The sequence below is a fragment of the Canis lupus genome, chromosome 15 (genome assembly GCF_048164855.1).
Source record: "Canis lupus baileyi chromosome 15, mCanLup2.hap1, whole genome shotgun sequence".
NCBI lineage: Eukaryota > Metazoa > Chordata > Mammalia > Carnivora > Canidae > Canis > Canis lupus.
This window is the reverse complement of record NC_132852.1, coordinates 49337891-49358959: the sequence shown is the minus strand read 5'-3', so window position 1 is coordinate 49358959 and position 21069 is coordinate 49337891. Positions and strand designations below refer to the sequence as shown.

At 42.7% G+C, this 21069-nt stretch overlaps 1 protein-coding gene across 16 annotated transcripts in view; it reads right to left on the bottom strand.

Moving 5' to 3' along the window:
• CALD1 (caldesmon 1) overlaps positions 1-21069 on the bottom strand; it is a 188511-nt gene that overhangs the window by 25973 nt on the left and 141469 nt on the right. For 9 of the 16 annotated variants that reach the window (XM_072777272.1, XM_072777280.1, XM_072777274.1 and 6 more), the window contains 4 exons: positions 15199-15345; positions 9531-10518; positions 8114-8188; positions 2984-3126 (listed from right to left, as the gene is read on the bottom strand). In XM_072777272.1, the coding sequence (XP_072633373.1) occupies positions 2984-3126; positions 8114-8188; positions 9531-10518; positions 15199-15345 (1353 nt within the window). The remainder of the gene's footprint in view (positions 1-2983; positions 3127-8113; positions 8189-9530; positions 10519-15198; positions 15346-21069) is intronic. The other 7 variants (XM_072777283.1, XM_072777287.1, XM_072777285.1 and 4 more) reach the window with 2 other exon arrangements.

The window sequence follows — 21069 nt, the reverse complement described above, 5'->3', positions numbered from 1 at the left end:
ACTATCATTATTAACTGTAAGCTTATGGTTCAGAAAGGTAGCTATAGGGGATCCCTGGGTGGCTCAGCGGTTTGGTGCCTGCCTTCCGCCCAGGGCGTGATCCTGGAGTCCCGGGATCGAGTCCCACATCAGGCTTCCTGCATGGAGCCTGCTTCTCCTCTGTCTGTATCTCTGCCTCTCTCTCTCTGTGTCTCTCATGAATAAATAAATAAAATCTTAAAAAAAAAGAAAGGTAGCTATGATATACTGTTATGTACAATGCAAGACTCAAAAATATATTTATAGTTACACTCACACATACATATACTATATATATTTGTCTATTTTGAATATATGCACATAAAAATATCTGGATAAAATGTTACTGGTAGTTATCTTTGGAAGGTGGGTACTTATTTTTGTGCTTCTATTTTCTGAGTGTTTCAAAATGAGTATCATTTTTTTCCTATAATCAGAAAAAACTTTAATTACCTCATTAAAAATAGATGGAAAGTAAAACAAATGCCTATTTTGCACTTTCTATAGAATCCTTGGTATAATCTGCTTTTTCTATGCCTTGCTCATTGAGTTGAGATTTTTTTTTTTTTTTATGTCATGTTTTAGAGAAAACTATCTAATCACAGAAAACAAAACTATCAAAGGGGGCAGTAATTAAATCAAACATGAGCTATGCTCGAAACAGTAGCAATAGTTTTGTCCTTGTCATCTCTACTCAGAGGTACCGGTATACCCTCAGCACTATGGTGCCATGAACATGGAAATTTTTCCAGGTCTCTCCTCTATCCTTGGCTTCCTTAGGTGTGAGTCTAGATGAACAAGCAGACCTTTCACCATGAACACAGTTTGTTTGCAGTTAGGCTAGTAGGCACTTGGCTATTCTAATAGAGGCTCCTACTACAAAGCTGTTTGCTTTATAAGTTCATACAGCAAACCCAGGCATCTCCACTTCCACTGGCATCAACTTCGAATTGAAATTAAAACTAATCTATGTTGGCAGCTAAACAAAAGCTAATGATATGGTGGCTGCTGTCATTTTTTTTCTGCCCAAAGATGGAAAAATTTGGGCGAAGGTCACATTTAAGAATTCTCAGCGCTACACCTGTTGCCATCCTTGTGATTTTTCTCTTTGAATTCCCAGCTCCCTGGATTTCCACACAATGGGCATGTTAATTATTAATGTGAGTTTTGACTAAAGCTGGTTGGCAAGTTTGCTAATTGTTAACTAAATTTCTTTCTACTGACAGATTCTTAAAAAAGACCATTATTTTTCTTAACAAAAAATACACTCAAACCACAAAACATATTTTAAACAATCAAATAATAAGACAGTAATATCGTTAGGCAATATTCATTGGATACTTTTCATGAACCTGACACTGTTCGAGGACTTTGAAATATTAAACTACTCACACTTCGGCAAGCTTTGGACTCAGCTAACCAGCTGGAATCAACTCGATTTCTAGATTTTCTATGAATTCTTAATAAACTCCTGATGTTCTACTTAAAGTCTACTTTCTTGCCAATGCCAAGTAACATCTATAGGTTCTTCACATCCTCTTTCATCAGTTTACTGAGGCATTTTCTGTACACTTTTACTTCCTTAGGCTCTCCCTTGGATAAATGTGACTACCTTTCTGCTCAAGTTTTTGTGTAGAAAAATTGTTTGGGGGCAATTATATTTCCCCACTCTAGCCTGCTTAGAGGAGCAGAGCCCTAGTAGTTCTGCTTGCTTCTGAATGCTACAAAGGCTTTGGTGTAAGGAATATGTTCAGCTTCTACACAATACTTGCTTGTGGACTTTATTTGAACTGTTCAGAAAAACAAGGTCCAGAGGCAAGACTGCTGCCAAAACAACCCATGGGAACCCTCATTTCAGGGACCCAAGACTCTTCCAGGACATCTGGCACAGTACCCAGTGTCATAACAGAGGTAGGAATTTGGCACCAGTGGTTGAAGGGGGTGTATCTTGTAGGAGTGGGGCACAAAGAATCATGTAGCCAGGTGTCCACGGCAGGCTTCTGTAACTTGAGTCCTTCTACAGAACTGGTGGGGAGCTCTCAGTATTCACTGTCTCTAGAAATAAGGATTTATCTGCATGTACCTATCTATCTGTCTGAAAATCACTTGTCCAGATATTCAACATGATGGGGGATGGCGGGGTGAGAAGGGGAAGCTGAAGCTATGCAAGTGTGTTCTCCAAGGGGCACCTGGGTGGCTCAGTACTGAGCCTTTGGTTCAGGGGGTGATCCTGGGCTCCCAGGATCGAGTGCTGCATTGGGCTCCCCACAGGGAGCCTGCTTCTCCCTCTGTCTATGTCTCTGCTTCTCTCTCTGTGTCTCTCATGAATAAATAAATAATTTTTTTAAAAAAAGGAGGAGTCTCCAAAGGGTATTAAATAGAGCACTAGTGCTATGCCCTATGCCTACCTCTTTGAGGTTCCCAATGCAAATTAATATCAAGTGTTCTCAAAGTCCTGTGTTAAAGAGATCTAATTAACTTAGTTTAAACTACATTTCCCAAGTGTTTGGCCACAGGACAATCTCAGTTTTAAGCAACATTTATTTATAATCTTTAAAAATATATATTTTTGAATATGGTACCAACAAGCATCTCTTATGAAATTGGCTGAGCCACATAGAGAATCAATGACATTAACCCCAGTCATAATGTCTTCTAACAAACTGATCTTACAGGAACATATTAAGTCAGGGAACAAAAGCATGGATCCTAAGCATGATCTGCTTTGCTACATGATGGGAAAAGCAGATTAAACCTTGTCTGAGCAATGACTGCTGGTCTTATGTTAGTGATGATAGTCTGACTTGCTGACTGAATATCTCTAAGACAATGGCCAATGACTTCACAACAGAAATATGTTGCCCATTTAGCACATTGCTGTCTGGAGGCACAGGAGAGGGAGGCTAATTATTATTTTTTCTTCACAAGTGGACACAGTCATTGTTAAGTTGTCTCTGCTTCTTACCTGAAAGTATTCTCGGTGTGTTTAAGTTTGTGGGTCATGAATTCTCCATTCTGTGACTTTGCTTCTGGAAATCCCTTCTTTCCATCCAAGAAGCTCTTCACTTCTTTTGGTTCTTTGTCCTTTTTAATTTTCTCATCTTTGATCTGACCAACAGTACACAGCAGGGAGAAACATAACGATAAAAATCCTATTAGGTTTTGGTTGGTATCACCGAAAAAGACCCAGAATTATTAGGAAGTCAGAAAACTCAGAAGTAAAACAAACCGCCGGAGAATGATGTCGTAGAGCTGGGCTCAGAGGAAATTCTTAGAGCTTGAGCTATGGTCCTCTAGTCTCTGTGCAAAGACCTCGACCACAATTTTAGGAAGTCAAGATCATCCCTGATTTCACCGGGGTTTTATTTTTAAGAGCAGTGGAGGTGTTACTGTTTGGAAACTATTATGCACTGGAAATTTCATGGAAGGTCGCTCTTTGTAGTTCCCACTGAAAAGAGTTATTATTAGTGTGGCATTGATGGGAGAATAGCCAGGTTGGTTGGACAGGTATTTTTCTTGGTTGAAGACTGAGTCTTTGAAAAGGACACAGACGTGTTGAGGAAAAAAAGAGGAAACCTACCAGATCTGCAAAGCCAATTTTGACAGGTGGCAGAGGAAGCCCACCCTTGTATTTTAATCAAAGGAGTAACTAGGGTCCTGAGGATAGAAGACATAATAACCCTACCTTTAGGGAGACGACTCAGATTTGTGGGACCATGTTTGTAGTCATCTAAACCACTACAGTTCAAATGGAATAGGAAACCAGAAGTGGTTTTGTGATTGTTGGGGGGACAGAGGGAGATGATATATGGAGAGTGGGTGTTAGCTTTAATTTTTATGAATTTTGTGTTACAAGATCCTCACAGTAAGTGAGACACGTTATTTCCAAGTAAAGCGAACTTACATAGCTTGATAGGGGGTTGAGATTACCTGTATCAGCTCACCCATTCTTAAAGTATGAGTGTGAAAACAGGAGAGTCTCGTTCATTACTGATCATTTCAAGACAACCATGACAAGACACTAACGTTCTAGAGCAAGCAACAGAGGAAGGATAGGCATAAGTGCTTGGGCTTTCAGGGGCTGCCCAGGATGGCCTCCCCTTATCTGATTGCTCACCTCTTTCCAGCTATTCCTCTGATACCCTCTGAACACTTACTGCTAAAGTGCATGCCTTACTAAGCACAGTACTTTTTTTTTTTTTCTCTTTATTGATGAGCCTGGAGTAGTCCTTTGCCTGACTGTCTTCTTTGGATGGTATTTGAGTAAATTATCACAGATGGACTATTCACTACCATGTTGCCTTAATTAGTTAAGACTTTAATCTTTCTTAAAGGCTGTCCCTTGGACATGCTGAAAAAGGCAGCTGTTGTTTTACCATTCTCTCTGAGAGCTTCATCTGAAAAGAAACTTGAGTTTTTGTTCTAGTATTGTCAACAAACTGGCTAAAATGAAGTCACCTAATTTCTCTGGGATGTTGGCTCTACATCTGTAAGAGAGGTTGGACCAGAGGATTCCTTCCTAATCCCTCATCCTGCCATTTCCTTCTTGGCTCCTGATTTGCCATGAAAGGCTAAAGAGAAGAGAGGGACACTTTGGCTTGTCCTACAGCTTGATTGCAGCTCCCCAGTGGCTGTTCTTGCCCAACAGAAAATCAACGTTCATTGGGAAGACAGGAGGAGGCAATGCCTGTTTTCATTCTGACCTATCACTGCTGGATATTGCCCCAGATTCCAGGGACTGGAGTTTATATGTCCTGGTTCAGAAGTATCTGGGGATGCAAATTTGGGGGGAAGGAGTGTCCCATTTCAGGGAACCCACAAAACACATTCTTAGTCAAATTTCATGGATTGGGAAGCACTATGCAGAGACATTCCCTTTAACTCATTTCTCCTATTTTGGAGTCAGAGATATTTCCATTCTCCCTAAATGCCTTATCTGATTTATTGACCAAAAATGTGTATAAAGTAGATGTGTGAAACAATCCATGTCTAAGACAAGAAAAATCTCCTCTCCCCTTTTTTTCAAGCTCTGCTTTACTGGCAAAAGTTGCCGAGGATGGTATGCTTATACGCTCTTTGGAAGACTTTCTTAGAAAGTATTTTTCTGAGGTCTGGAAGTGACTTCTGGAAATGTCTTCTTGAAGAAGTCTCATCCTGATGTTTGTGTTTACTTGCAGTAAACAAACAAACTCATTCCTTAGTGCCTTTAAATTTTAAGGAGCATAGTAATAGATTCAACCTGAACTCATGAGATTCTGAGGGAAAAGTATTTGACCTGCTAGGTCAGAATGTTACCATGAAGAAACTCTATGCCGATGGGTGCATAGATAGCTAAGTATCCTGAAGAGTTCATGTGCTTCACATTCAGAAAATATTAGCCTATGAGGTGCCCTGGTCAAATGTGACATGTGGATAAAACTCTGGATATTTGGGACATCCAGTGGGATAACACGTGGGTGTATGGTGGGGGTGAGGGGATTCAAGTGACATGCCCTTGTGCCAGAGAGACACCTAAAAGATCAAGTGAGCAAGTCAAAAAGACTGAGCTGGCAGTCTGTAGATCAATGCTTTGCATCACCCGATTTCAGGAGAATGACAAGAACTAGTGCAAGTTACAATATTTCAGATTAGATTTGAGTCATTTTTGTTAAGGCTCAGAAACCTCAAATTCCTTTTCTGGGTCCAATGCCTACCACATGGTCTTTGCCCCTGTAAGTTGGCTCTGCAAACAAGAGGGCCTCGTCAGTAAGCCCAGACTCCACCCCCACACCCACCAAGTCAGATTCTGCCTCTCGTAAGATTCCAGGTGATTTATATGCATGCCCATGTTTGGGAAAGTGTGGTACCTGGTATGAATATCAGTTTCAATATCATATGAACAGTTCTCCCGGAAATAGGTTTTCTGTCAGAGGCCAGGAAAAGAATAAAAAGCTAGGGAGAAGAACCTAACAAGAGGCATTTTCTAAGTGGAGAAGAGAAAAAGAAAGCTAAGTGTCAAGGTTGGTGACGTTCTGTGATCCAGCGCCACAAACAGTTAAAACCGCAGGGCTGCAGGGGAGAACTGAGTTTTTTTCTGAGGTCTGGGAGTGACTTCTGGAAATGTCTTCTTGAAGAAGTCTCACTGTGATGCTGGTATTTACTCGCGGTTGACCAATCCAGCATAGCTCCTTGAAAGGAAATTTTCTGTTGTTGTTTTTTAACAAAAAGGTTAAAAAAAAAAAAAGAAAGAGGGAGGAGGGTGTTTGAAATGGAGAAATCATGTAAAATAGGATTCGAAGTTGTTTACATAAAGTAACCACACAACTAGCTGGAGGGGGGAAATCTAGTAATTCAACTAGTAATTTTCAGATGAAATGTCAAAGCGGGAATGCTAGATTTTTTTTTTTTTTTTTTTTTTTTTTTTTTTAAGCTAGGTTAAGTGGCTCATCTGGCCTTGTGTAAAAAAGAGGCCCAAAGTTTTGGGACTCTAGGATGGAGTGTAGAGCAAGCTGGGAAGGGGGCTGGTCTGAGATCATTGTCCCACCCACACTGCTGGACCGGGGCCTTCTCTGAAAAGAGGCAGAAGGATGCTTTAGGGTGACCATTCATGAGAGCCCTTTCCGGCTCATGGGCACTAATATAGACAGGGAATGTTTCTGTCATTAAAAACAAGTCACATCTTAGGGAAGCCAATTAAATTATAAATACAGAACCCAAACAGTGTTCTTTCAGCTTCCCCATCTCCACGTGAACGTCATCCCTATCCCGACCTCACGTCCTCTTCCTTCCATAAAGACCTTCACCACGAAACACCAGCTTCACTCAAGAGCCCAAGTGGGACATTTCTGTTTGAGTTTAGCTCCCAGTAACTTTTCATATTTCATAGATGAATCTGTATGGGTTCTTCTGCTAAGAAACAAGAACAGTGCTTCCCAACATGTTCAACCATTTCCTTGGCTGCTGCTCACTCGAGCCAAATTCAGCTTTCTAGTTCTTAGCACCCACGCTCCCACCTTCCTTTAGATGAGTGGTGTTGGCATTCGGTCTTTACTCCCACACCCCCTCAGGTTCTATGAGAAACAGGAAGGCCCATCCGTCTTAAAGTAAATAGAACATGATCTAGGGTTCTTGCTTTTTTTTTTTCCCTGTGAATCTTAGGAAAAGGCATTTAAGAAACTAATCATCCCCCCTGCTTCCTCTGGTTATCTAATTTTCTAAATATGGATTTTTCTGTGTCTTGATATGTTCCATCATGGGCAGAGAAGGGCAGCAGGATTCTAGCTGGCCCTCAGCAGCTCTGATGCACTCCCGTGGGCAAAGGCATCCGAATCCTCCTTCCTACCTTTGATAATTTATTTAGTTTTGACATGTATACGCACTCTGAACTTATGAGACATTGTCACAACTTTTAGGATTACATGGGGGCTCACATAAGTACAATGGTTAAAGTGAGGCCCGGCCTTCTGATGTGGTGTTTTGACTATGTGGGGCGTAATGACACTCTCTCTTGCAGCTGCCCCGGCTCCACTGACTCGCTTACTTACCTATACTCAAACACCTTGGCACCAGCTCCTGTGTGTGCCTCAGAAATGCAATGCAGAACCCTTGGCCAAACTTTTCTTTTAAAAACCAAATACCATCTTCAGTTCATCGAATTTTCTACTGAGATGTGGGGGAGTGTTTTTCCCTTGGAAAGTTAAATCATTCATCAAAGCCAGTTGGGACAATTTCCACAATTGAAATGAAAGTAGGGTGGCTCAAGGAGAAAAAAAAAAGCAGTTAGAAGAGGAGAAAGCGGGAAAAATTGATCAGAGCAGTGTTTTTCAAGCTTTCTGTGACCCACAGCAAGAAAGACAATTTCCAGCACACTGTAATACAGCTTCCAATGCCCTCTGATATTTTCTATTCGATTTCGTGTTCTGAAATGCCCATTGGCACACTTAACTACCTTCGAGGTGCTCTAAGTTGATCTCACCATTCAATGAATCACGAAATCAAGTCAGGGCTTGAAAAACACTGGATCAGAGGTTATAATTTTGAGATCAGCAGACCTGAAATGTCATGGAACACTACTCTCTGTTGCTTTATGATTAGGTCATTTCTCAATAATATTTACCTCTTTTTTGAAGGCAGGCTTGTCTTCTTGGGACTTTTCTCTCTGAGCTTGTGCTTTGGCCCCTTTTTCTTCTTCCTTTTTATTTTCAAGAGTGGCAAGGTCACTCGTTTAAAAGAAGCCCTTTCTAGCTTACAAGAGTGAGAGGGTGCTCAGGTCACTTTGCATGTGGCTTAGGATGCTGCTGACTTGGTGCTCACATAACTCTGTGTCAGTGATTCTAAACAGCAACGTGGGATAGTTTCTTTCCACCACATTTTTTTTTCTCGTGTGCCTGCCATCATGCTCCCTGAAATCTAGCGTGACGTGGTGGTCCTTGCGCATGTTTGCAAACCTCATGTGTGGTCTGGTGCATTTTGTTTCTGATCATCTCAAATGTAGCTGTGCTCATGAGCCCCTTGTAACAAGCAAGAGTGAAAGACAAATTCGGCACAATGCAGACTTAGGGATAGAGAGTTCTCTCTGCAAAGGTGAATATGCAAGCATCTCTTTCTTTCTTTCTTTCTTTCTTTTTTTTTTTGTGGAGGTAGGGATACAGGTAGTGGTTAGGTAGAGTGTTTTAATGTAGGCTTGCAGACAGAAAAAAAAAATCTTTCACAGCTTGCAAACATCTCCCTCCGCCCCCCTTTCACCTTCTCAGGCTACATGAATTTGTTTGTGTCATCCCGATGGTAAAAAAAAACAGCAAAATGTATGCTATTAATTACCAGTCAGTTATAAATTGTGCCCCCACCCCGCCCCCCGCCATGAATGGCTTTCTGCAAGTCTACATTAAGCTCAGGTCTACATGATGGCAAATCATGGTTTTGACATACTTAATGAAAGCTCCACACCAGCTTCTTCCCCTCCTTTATTACCAGCTGATACTGAGGGGGTTATTTTTGCCTTCTTAAGGTGAAATTTCTGATCATGAGTCTTTATATCTTTTTTCCCTCCCCAGCTTTTATAATTTTTAATTAAGTGCCAAACACATGGATAAGGGGAAGAGCTCTGGTCCTCTTGCCTCATGCAGACCTATGATAGAGGGCAGTTGTTAAAAGGAATGAATGTAGATGCAGGCGCAGAATTCTAGGTCCACACAGCACCTCCAGGTTTATCATCTTTGGGTCAGTTCATTTTTCCGGTATTCATAACAAGCAAGCACAGAGCAAATAATTTCTCTCTGGCTGTCCCGGTAAATTTGGGTGATTGAATACTTAGCCATCGACGGACTGATGGCACTGATTGCTTCCTGCTTGCATATCGCTACGGCCTAGAAAAATGAACAGCTTGCCAGACCAGCAAGCACGGGGGCGGGGGGTGGGGGGGGGGAGGGGGGGGGGAGGCGCTGCAGGAACATGCCTCGCTCCCAAATCTGATGTGCATTACATTTCTCGTAAGTCACAGGCATCACACAGTTGGTGCAAAATGTGTACTGTACCTGTTTCTTTTGCACAGCTGTCTGCGGCTTATCTTCTGGTGCTGTCTTTTCATTTCCCCGTCTCCCTTCTAGTTTCTCGTCTACCTTTTCCCCTTTGCGCTTTTTCTCTTGCATCTCACTTCTGTGCTCTTCCAGCTGCCGAAGTTTCTGCTCTTCTAGCTTAGCGTTCTCCTGGTCCTTGGCCTCGGCCCGCTGCCTCTCCTCGGCCGCCTTTCTCTCTTGCTCCGCAACCCTCTCCCTCTCCCTCTCCCTCTCCCTCTCCCTCTCCCTCTCCCTCTCCCTCTCCCTCTCCCTCTCCTTCTCCCTCTCCCTCTCGGCTGCTTCCCTCCTGGCCCTCTCTTGCTCAGCTGCTCTTTCCTCGGCTTCCCGCCCCGCTTGCTCGGCCGCCTCCCTGCGCTCCTGCTCGGCCTTCGTTGTCTCCCCTTCTTCCTCCTCCAGCCTGGCCGCGGCCTCGGCTGGACCCCGCGCCCCCCGCTCCTCGGGTCCAGGCTCCTCTGCACCGGGCTGCCCGGTTCCCCAGCGCAGGGCCGCTGCCTCGGGGCCTGCACCTGCCGCCGCCGCCTCTACCTGATTCTCCTCCCGGCTCCCTGGCTTTGCCTTCTCTTCCTCCTCCTCTTCCTCCGCCTTCCCTTCTTCCTCTTCCTCCTGCTGCTTCTCCTCCGTGTCCCTGCAGTCGTTCTTCTGCTGAGGCTTGGTGGCCACTTGGGGCCCCGCGATGGCGTACCCCTCCTGGCCAGGCTCGCTCTTCTCCTCCTTCTCGGCGGCCTCGCCGGGGGCCGCGTTGTTCTGCAGCCTTCTGCTGGCCGGCGACGCGCTGGCGTCTGTCACTGTCACCGTGGGGTCCAGCTCCCTCTGCCGCTCCAGGGCCTCCTGCAGCCGCTTCTGGCGCCTCTCCTCCCGCCGGGCCAGGCGCTCCAGCAGCGCGGCCTCGTCGTCGCCCTCCACCGGAGCGGGTGTCGCGCCGCTCTTCCCCTCCTCGTCGGCCACACTGCACAACACAAACGACACCAAGGACAGTGGGCTGATCAGTGCGCCCGCCGGATCGCCTGGCCTGGTGCGCCCAGGGGCGCAGGTTGGGAGGCCAGCACCCCATTACCACCATCGGGGGGCCCGCCTGGCTCTCCGCAGGCCCCCCGCCCCCCACAGGCCTTGGTCCTCCGTCTTTCTCTGGCCACTGGCATCATCCCCACAGGCCAGAAGTGCTTTTGGGGGCTAAGGCCTCTTGGGAGCAACCATCAAACAAAAGGGGGGAGCATTAGTGTATATATTATACCTCGGCCCCTCGGTCTTTGGAGTTGGGTAACTCTGAGGTGCCTGCGCCCACTGGGTCTCTGAGCACCCCTGGGGTAGGAGCAAGCCCCGGAGTCCAGCAGTGGCCACAAGATCTTTCTTGGGTGGCCATCCCTTCCACGTTTCACCCGAGATGCCCCCATGTGCCCCTGGGAACCGTTCACAGATGAACCACTTGTGCTTACATCCTTTTTTTTTCTTAGTCTTTATTTATTTATTCATGAGAGACAGAGGTAGAGAGAGAGGCAGAGACACAGGCAGAGGGAGAAGCAGGCTCCATGCAGGGACCCCGATGTGGGACTCGATCCTGGGACCCCAGGGGTCACGCCCTGGGCCAAAGGCAGGCACTCAACCACTGAGCCACCCAGGCATCCCTGCTTGCATCTTTTTGTTTCAGAATCTGCTTCTTGGGTGACTCAAACTAACATAAGGATCAAACTGAGTAATGAGTGAATGCCTCTATTATCATAGAGTATTTCTACCTGTCACCACATCACCTAGAATTCCTGAGCTGGATCTGTGGGGCGCAAGGCTCTCGGAAAGGAAGCACGTGTACATCCTGGTGTGGGGATGCTGTCCTTAGGTCGGTGACCCTCGTGGCACAGATGTCTAGCCGTCCATCACAATTCATGCTCCTCCTCCCACAGCCCCAGGGAAGTAATTGCCCATCAAGGATTATATTTCCTATCTTCCCTTCTTCCTTGTACCTAGGGAGAGCCATATGTCCAGTAATTTCCAACAGAATGTGAGTGGAAGTGATGCTCTATACCAACACAATTCAGAAACAGAAGTGCAGGGACACCTGGGTGGCTTAGTGGCTAAGCACCTGCTTTCAGCTCAGGGCAATGTCCCATGGTCCTGGGATCGAGTCCTGCATCGGGCTCCCTGCAGGGAGCCTGCTTCTCCCTCTGCCTATGTCTGCCATTTTCCCTGTGTCTCTCATGAATAAATAAATAAAATTGTTAAAAAAAAAAAGGATCAGAAGTGCATTCTCTACCATTACTATTTCTGTCTGCTGACTAGATCAGAAAATTTCAAAGCCCCAGGATTTGACAGAGTCACAAGAAGAAAGTAGGTGACCAGTTTTCTCTACTACTCAGTTCTATCTACTACTCAAAAATACCCACTTTGGGCTCGTTTGTGTTGCTGCATTAAATTACTAAAGTTTGGGGATGCCTGGCTGGCTTAGCAGCTGAGCATCTGCCTTCAGCCCAGGGCATGATCCCAGAGTCCTAGGATCGAGTCCCACATCAGGCTCCCTGCATGGAGCCTGCTTCTCCCTCTGCCTGTGTCTCTGCCTCTCTCTCTGTGTGTCTCTCATGAATAAATAAATAAAATCTTAATAAGAAAATAAGAAAAAATAAATTACTAAAGTTTGGAGCTCCTTGTTGGAGCAGCTGACGTTACCCTAATATGTATACCTTCTGCACTCTTTGTCAAGAGTTCCATGAAGAAAGGGTCTCTTATCCTTCTCTATAGTAGACAAAGAATAGTTAAATTTGATATTTATTAAAGAAGAAAAGAAAATCTCTAAAAACTAAACTGGACCATATCTATCACCTCACTCACTATTCTAGCTCAAAGCCAGGGCTGTTGGTCTCCCACTGGAAGGAAACCACCAGTCATGTGATACCAGAAACTGTGACCAGAGTTGGAAAAATATGTCTTGCAATGTTTAGAAACTCCATCAAATTTCATGGTTCATACTGAACCGGGCCCATTTGAAGTTCGAGTTCACTTAATTTTGGAAAAACATTTCGCATTTAACAATAAGAAATGGTAGAGGAAAGGTTTAGATTTTAAGCTTTCTTGGCTTTAACTTTTGCCGTAGGTGCTGTAGGAACTGCCTCAATGAATTAGACAGAAGTATTAAATTTCCCTAAAAATACAAATAATTTAAAGTTGAAGGAGAAAAGTCTATATGTAAGGATTTGGATCAACTGAATGAAAATAATTTTTAAAAGATTCCACAAATTCCAAAGTGTTAGCCAGACGAAACCAACAGATAGGGACATCTGGGTGACTCAGTAGGTTACACGTCTGACTCTTGATTTCGGCTCAGGTCATGATCTCAGGGTTGTGCCACTGGCCCTGCTTTGGGCTCTATGCTGAGCATGGAACCTGCTTAACATTCTCTCTCTCCCCCTCTGCACTGCCCTCCCAATGCTCTCTCTCTCAAAACAACAACAGCAAACGAGATTCTACTGGATCTTCCTTTGCAACAGTGATTGTCAGTAGAAGTTGAGTACCCCTTGGGGTTGTTCAGCCCCAAGAAGAATGCTAATTCTTCTTGTGGGTAATTAATATGTCAGAGACAAATTATATGTTCTCAGATCTGACTATGCTTTACTGAAGGAGCACCTGGGTGGCTCAGTCAGTTAAGCATCTGCCTTTGGCTCAGGTCATGATCCTGGGGTCCTGCATTGGGCTCCCTGTTCAGCGGAGAGGCTGCTTCTCCCTCTCCCTCTGCCCCTCAACCCAACTCCTGCTCATGCTCTCTCTCAAACAAATAAATAAAATCTTAAAAAAAAAAAAAGAATATGCTTTACTGAAAAAGAAGAACTTGTGAATCAACCAACAGCATGAAATAACTAGAATAAATGGAAAAAAAAGAAGAGAAACCCATGTAGGAGCAGGAATTTTAAAGCAAGAATACTACTAGTGACTTTTAAGCTGCTGTTGATCACTCCCTAATAACCAGATTCAGAAAAGGCCTTAGAATGCCATTTTAAAACTTTTCCTTTCCCTTCCCCTTCAGCTCAAAAACAGAAAAGGCGGTAATGACTATGCAGGCCTCTTCTGTAAGGCTCTGATATGATTTTCCTGATAATAGTTAAAATTAGGTGCTTATTATGTGCAAGGCACTCTGTGTTTCATATATAGTGATCTCATTTAAATTTAACAATATTCCTGAGAGAGAGAGAGAGAGAGAGAGAATTTTCATTTCCATTTAACTGAAGAAACACAGGAAAAAGCCAAGTTGGAATTCAGAGCCAGATAGTGAATGCCAGAGTATATACCTACAAGCCCTTTGCCATACCTCCTCCCTAATTAGGAGCTACTCCCCAAGAAACAAGGTCTTGACTTCTCCATCTAACCAATAGCTTTCCTTATTGAATTCATCCTGCCTGATAGTATCTTCAAGACTTTCAGAAACCTGTGTAGCCACTCACTCATATTGAGGTTAAAGAGGCCAGAACCGTTTTCCTCCAGATTTTCTCGTTAGATTGACTTAAAGGAACTATCAGCAATGCCCTCCCAATCCACACAAAATAAAATAGACTAAAACCAAAACCACACATGAGATCTTGTGTGGTAGTTTCATTAGATTTAACCAATCCATAATTGCAAATAAAGCTTAGTTTTTTTCTCCATCCCCACCCCAAAATATTCTCATCTGTTTTCTACCTTGGGGCATATAAGTGACATATACTACCAAGTGGCATGACGAACTATATGCCCTTGCATGTATGAACTTATAAAAGCCCATTTTGAAGAAGTTGACCCTAGTAAGGGTTTTCAACTGTCCTGCTCACTACCAAGGCCTGTAAGAGGAAAAAATGTGCTACTGAACTCAAAAGCTTGTTTGAATAATTACATTACATTAAGCAGGATTCTGAACCTTGCCGAATATTGTAGTGATCAGAGAATACTGATTGAGGCTATAGATCAGGAGAAATAAGACATTTGTAACTTATGTCTACTTTAATTATTCAAGTCTTGAGCACCTGGGTGGCTCAGTGGTTAAGCGTCTGCCTTCAGCCTGGGGCCTGATCCTGGAGACCCGGGATCGAGTCCCATGTCAGGCTCCCTGCATGGAGCCTGCTTCTCCCTCTGCCTGTGTCTCTGTCTCTCTCTTTCTCTGTCTTTCTTTGTGTCTCATGAATAATTGAGTAAAATCTTTTAAAAATTTTCACGTCTTACTTGCTACTGGTAGGCACAGAGGACTACTAAACTAATAAATCTTCAGTTCAAAACAGATGACAATACCTAAAGAATGAATACAGTTTTCCTTATTTAAAGGTATAACCCATCATATTTAGTAAATAAAAAAGATTACTAGACTATAAAATAAAATAGAACACGTTCAAGTGGGGTGTGTTGAAGGGATGAGAAGGGGAAGAGAAAGGAGTAGTGGTGTCTGAATATCTAAATCAGTTTGGCTGTCCAAAAAATAAATAAAAATCCATCCATCCATCTATCCATCAGTTGGACTGTCCAATCTGATTAGGCACCTACAATGACCACCACATGACTGAACTAATTGGATCGAGAGAGTTGAGCTGGGCTGAGAAGGGAACGCTTCGCCCAACATATTTCCTTCATTAGACAGGCTGAGAAATAACTTAGAAATTGTCCATTCTGAAGAGGATGGTACCTGTTTTGGGCATTCACCTCCACCTGGTCAGTCACCTGCCCCAGGGATTCCTCCTCCTGCTTCTGCCGCAGCCTCTCCTGCCGGGCTCGGCGGCGCCGTTCCCGGGCGGCCTCTTCCTCGTCGTCGTCATTCCTCTGGTAGGCGATCCTGCAATACGACAAGGACAATCTCCTGAGCATGCCAGCTGCTGGCCACTTTCACCAGCTTCTTTGCAGGATAAGCCCGGAGACCCTTCCTGAGCTCAACCATTGACTGAACCAGAGAGTTCTAAATGGATCCTTTTATTCCATAAAGACTTGGTCTGAATAGTTTTCAAACTTTTAAGTATCTGAAAAGCATGAGTCTAATAGCTACAGAGGATAATTCACAGTGATCAAATAGTAGCTGAAGCAAAAAAAAAAAAAAATCTACACACAAGCAGGAGACAGTGGGTTAGCATCTTTAGATTTCTTTAACCAACCTGATTATTGACAAGTTAAGGTTTAGAAGCAGAAATCAAAGCATTGAACCAAAAAATAATCAAAACACATATTTAAAAGATTCAGCATGGTGTATGGATTATTTGTGTAGACTTTGTCACAAAGGACAGAAAAGAATCAAGTCATCAATCCAGGATTTTGGCATTAATGAGCCCAAACTGCTAATTAAAATTGAGAATACGATACCTTGTTGGCTTGGATTTTATTTTTTCCTTTCAGTTCCTTTTCACTGGTGAGAGGGGGTGCTATTGACAACTGAGACAAGGGCTTCCAAGTCAGTGAGTGTGGCTCTCTGTAAGGCCGCCTCCTTTCCTTTACAACATGCACTGGTATCTTACCACCCACACGTTGGGCCCACCATGGTAGCCCCAGGTGTATATCATAGATAGAAACCCAAGAGCTGAGGTACATAGAAGATGCATGGAGGGATTTGCACACATAGGTGTTATTCAGTTTTTGTAGATTCGTTTGAAGCAAGTATCAATCTAGGAAAATTATACTATCCCTATGTTGCATACATTTCCATTAATACTTATTCCCAAATAAGGAAGTGGAGGTGGGGAACTATAAATGTCCAAACTCAAGAGGAAATGACCTGCATGGTTACCCTGGCTCCTTGTGAAGGAGGAGCTCATACTGAGATACAGAGAGCCAAGGACGCATGGCTGGGCTGGTTGGCCCACTGGCCTTGGGCCAGCCAGCCTGGTGCGGCCATGGATTGGGATGATGCTGCATTGTGCAGTGGCCCTGCCTTTTACTTTATGCAGTTAAAGTGCTTTTATCATGATGTTCCTTACACGTCCACAAATAGACATCCAGGTATGTGAACATTTCATGCTTATAATTCTTTAATAATGACAAGCCTAAAATAATTTACTAACAAAAGAAAATAAAACGGCAGAACTGTATAATTGGTACCAACAATAGGTACCTGCTATAACTGATGATGCTTGTGTTAGATTACAAATTAGACATTTTCAGGCCTAGATCCAGACTTTATTTCATCTGTTTCTGCCTTCTGATTTCGATAATAAGAACGCTATGCATGTCTTTCACCTATACAAAACAAGATTAACAATCCCAAAGGCTGGTTGGTTTGCTCTTTGTTACTTGAGAAAATCTGACTTCATCCTTACTAAAATCTGCTGGTGTACAATACTCAAATGCCAATATAAATAAAATGTCACAGTAATTCTGTGAAACTGACTGGTTTATTTCTACCAGATATGGAGAGGAGGGTGGTGTGATGTCGTTAGAGGAGGACTCAATAAACCTGATTTCTAGAAATGCTCTCTTCCTAGCTGGCAGCCCTTTAACCTAAGTTAAAGTCCCTTGCCTATAAGTGCATGACAATCCAATGAAATCTTGGACATGTCACGGTAAGGCATTCTACAGTGCAATACTTTGTTGTTATTAGCAAAGTTCAGTTGAGGAGGGGCTTTGTGAGGAAAGATGAGTTCAATTTTAGATTGGTTGAATTTGAGGGGACAGCACGACATGAATCGAGTGTTCCTTTCAAATTCAATCACATTGTAATTTGCAGTCAAAAGCCCTTCCCAGTGGTTTGGCTTTAGCCTTCAGATTCTTGGCCTAATATTCCTTTGGCTTACTTCTCAGTAGACAGCTTTAACCACAGCAGGGAGAATGAGTCCTTAATGATTGCTTCCCAAGCTAATCAAACAGAAAGGCTTAATTCGCTCTTCTACATCTCTGGATCAGCCGTGAGGTCTTGGCTACTACTTGGGGCTTTTCTTTTCCAAAACAAGCAAGAGACCTAAAAGCTCCATCTGGGACATCCTAGGCTAAAAACAACTCCCCCATCCCCCACCTTCCCCTAAATGGAATCTCACGTGGAACCCTCAATTTCCCACTATATTTGAACAATTTGAGAAGTTACTGCCTTCAATCTCCCATCTGCCCAACTAGATTTGCCTCCTATCAATATTTCTTCACCTTGGATTTCTCCTCAGAGGGCTGGCCTGAAGACCAGACCACTCACTCCTCTGTCTCTTCTAACTCTTCTTGTTTTGATTTTCTTCATTGATAGCTCCTTGCCTAGGATACACAGTTATCAGAGCTAGATTTTTAAGGATCTTTTATTACTACTAATAAAGAAACACATTAATGTTTTTTTCAAAGTTAAAAACAAACAGGGAGCCAAAATACTTCCAGGGTATTTTGAATCACAACATGCCCAGTTGCTGGCTCTGCCCACTTGACTTTATAAGTGAAATTCTCTCCATGCCAGATGCTTGCTATGTGTGGAAATTCTTTGACTCTTAAACTCCCTACATGAGCCTCAGTAGTTGCTCAGCTTTTAGGTCTCTCCCATAGCAGCTTACCCTTCACACGATTACCACACGTTTATTTAATCTTTCTTTCAAAATGGAAAACAATGCAATTGTTTCATTTTTCTGATTCTAAAAGTAACATACATTTCTTATTTGCTTACACCATACACTACCAGATGCATGAAAGAGAAAGTGAAAATCAGCTCCCTAATCACACCACTCAGATATGCACACGGCTAATATCTGATATATTTTACCAGACATCTTGTTATGCATGCATACTTTTATTTATTTTTTTAAAAGATTTCATTTATTCATTTAAGAGAGAGAAAGAGCATGAGTGGCAGGGTGGGGAAGAGCAGAGGGAGAAGCAGAATCCCTGGTGAGCAAGGAGCCCGATGTGATGCAGGGCTCGATCTTAGGACCCTGAGACCATGACCTGAGCTGAAGGCAGACACTTAACAGACTCAGCCACCCAAGTGTCCTGATATTTCTATTTTTAACATTAGCAAAACCTAATTTTCAACAGCAACATAGTATTATTCTATGTCTAGATCTACACAGCAATTTTATTATATTATATGGATGTACTATAATGCAACCTATTTTCTATAGATAGTTAAGATTTTTCTAACTTTATGTTCTTATAAACAAGGCTGCAAAGGACATCGTTATAGATATACTTTTATCATTTGTCTAGGAAAAATTCTTAGAAGTTAGCATTTCTGAGTTTAAGAGTATCTTCATCTAAAAGGCATGTTAGCAAATTGCTCTTCAGAAAGGTATATAGCACCAGCAATGTAAGTGAGTGCTAGTTCCACCATAAGCAGAATTTGTCCGAAAGGACAGATGAGTACACAGCATCCTTAATATATCCAAATGTTAGCACACTCTCTGCTTTACACTCAGGTAAAACCAAAATGTTAACATTTCTAATTTTCCACACACCAGATGCTGACTAGTAAAAATCATACCCAACCACCCACTGGATTGTAATAATAAAAGTGTATCGATCCCTTTGTTCCTTCTGTGAAACTTCAGCAGATGCCAGCAGTAACCGGTCCAGTGATATGGGGCTACTGCTCCCAGATGACTCGGGGGATCCCCCTCAGAGGGACTCAAAGTTCCTCTGAATCATCTGAGAATGACTAAACTATGTTTATTAGAGATTTAATCATTTGACTGTGATCTATTCTTTTAAGAAACTGGTAATTCAAAAATGATAGGGAAGGCACTTCTATCAAACAAAATTTTTTGATTGTCCAGAATTGATCATTTTCCCATCCATGCTGGGTGTAAGCAGGTTCACCATGGAGTATTACGCCTTGTTTCTGCTAACTACCTTCGCTCCTCTCTTGGAGAATACCTGGGGAAAGATATGGTCAGCATTACCACCGGAAAGCTAGTGCTGCTAGGAGCAAAATGGCTCATTAAATATTTGTGTGTGTGTGTGTGTGTGTGTGTGTGTGAATACATGTTAAAAAAATCTCTAAAGTCCATAAAAATTACATGATGTTATTTGATTGTGTCAGTGGCATGAAAAAAGCAGAGAGGACTGGTTTTTCTTTCATTCCCAGAACCAGCAGCTTAAAAGCTCTGGTGTTATAAGAAAAAAACACAACTATGCAATGGGAAAACCTTCTTGGAATGCTATGGCTTTCACACCAAAGACGTTTTAAGTTTTTACCACTAGAGCTCTACAGCCTCAGTATATTCAAGCAACAAGATAATCATGTTACATGCTGTGCCATTTAGACAGAAAGTTCAAATAAATAAAAGTACTGCACACACGGCAAATAAGGAAATCACTGAGGAATGAGTGTCTACGTTTGGATGGGCCATGGTCTAAATGGAGACTAGATGAGAGAAAGAGGAAGCAGTGAAGCTTCCACAGTAAGACACCGGAGCAAGGCACCAGTCATCTCGCCTCAGTGTTCCCCTCACCCCATTTTCCCCATCAAATCTTTCTCAAGAATTGTACAACATCAGCAAAATTCTTAGAATTTCACCTATAGTATAGGCTGTTTCGTTTTGTTTTTATCCCGTGCTCCCCACAGTCTGAAGAATATTGCCCTATTTCTTTTTATCTTGTCTTTTTTACATTTTGCTACTTTTGATTTGAGACTACAGTACAAAGTTTCCAAGCAAAAATGCTGGCAATGTATTTTATTAACCAAACAAGACATCTTATCTGGAAATCGTGTTTAAAAATAGAATAAGGGAATGCAATCACCACTTTCATGGAGGGGGAGGAAGCTGATTTTATTGCATGTTTAGGAGCATGAAAGACCTAGAGAGTGAAAAAGGAGTATGACTGAGTCTATAATGAATACAAATTTACCTATTCTATGTTGATAATCACAGTACTAATCTGAGAAATTAACTGGACAACCAAATAGTTAATCATGTTTGGGTTTGCAATCTTGCTAGTCTTTTTTTTTTTTTTTTAAACACACGTGGCATATACGATGCAATTATTTTATAATTTAAAAAAAATCTAATAATGTATTTGATGATTTTCAAAATCAGTTCACCAAGACACAATTTATTCTTATTGTCTCCTGCACAGGATCCCTCAGTGTATTTAACCATTTTCCTACAGACAGACATTTGGGTTTTCCCCGGTTTTTCTCTGTTGCCTACAGTGCTGCAAATGCCTTCTTGTGTACCCCTGTGTTTTTATAGGGTAGATACTGGGAAGTGGAATAGTACATGTTCATTTAAATTGGAAAGATTCTGTAGTTGTTCCAGGTTATTCTAAGTGGCAAATTCCCCCATGCTCTGTCATTTCAAATAACCAAGACACAGCAACGTATATCAAGATGTTACTTAGCCTACTAAGGCTACTGCTGACAGGACCAGAGAACATATTGAATCTTCTATATCTTGCATGGTGATGGTTTCTACTATTTTGAGAATGTGGATCCTTTTAAAATATCAAGACGGGTGCCTGGATGGCTCAGTCGGTTGAGTGTCCGACTCTTGGTTTCTGCTCAGGTCATAATCTCAGCATCATCAGGCTCCGTGCTTGGCAGGAAGTCTGCTTGAGATTCTCTCTCCCTCTGCCCCTCCCACTCGTGCTCTCTCTTTCTCTCTCTAAA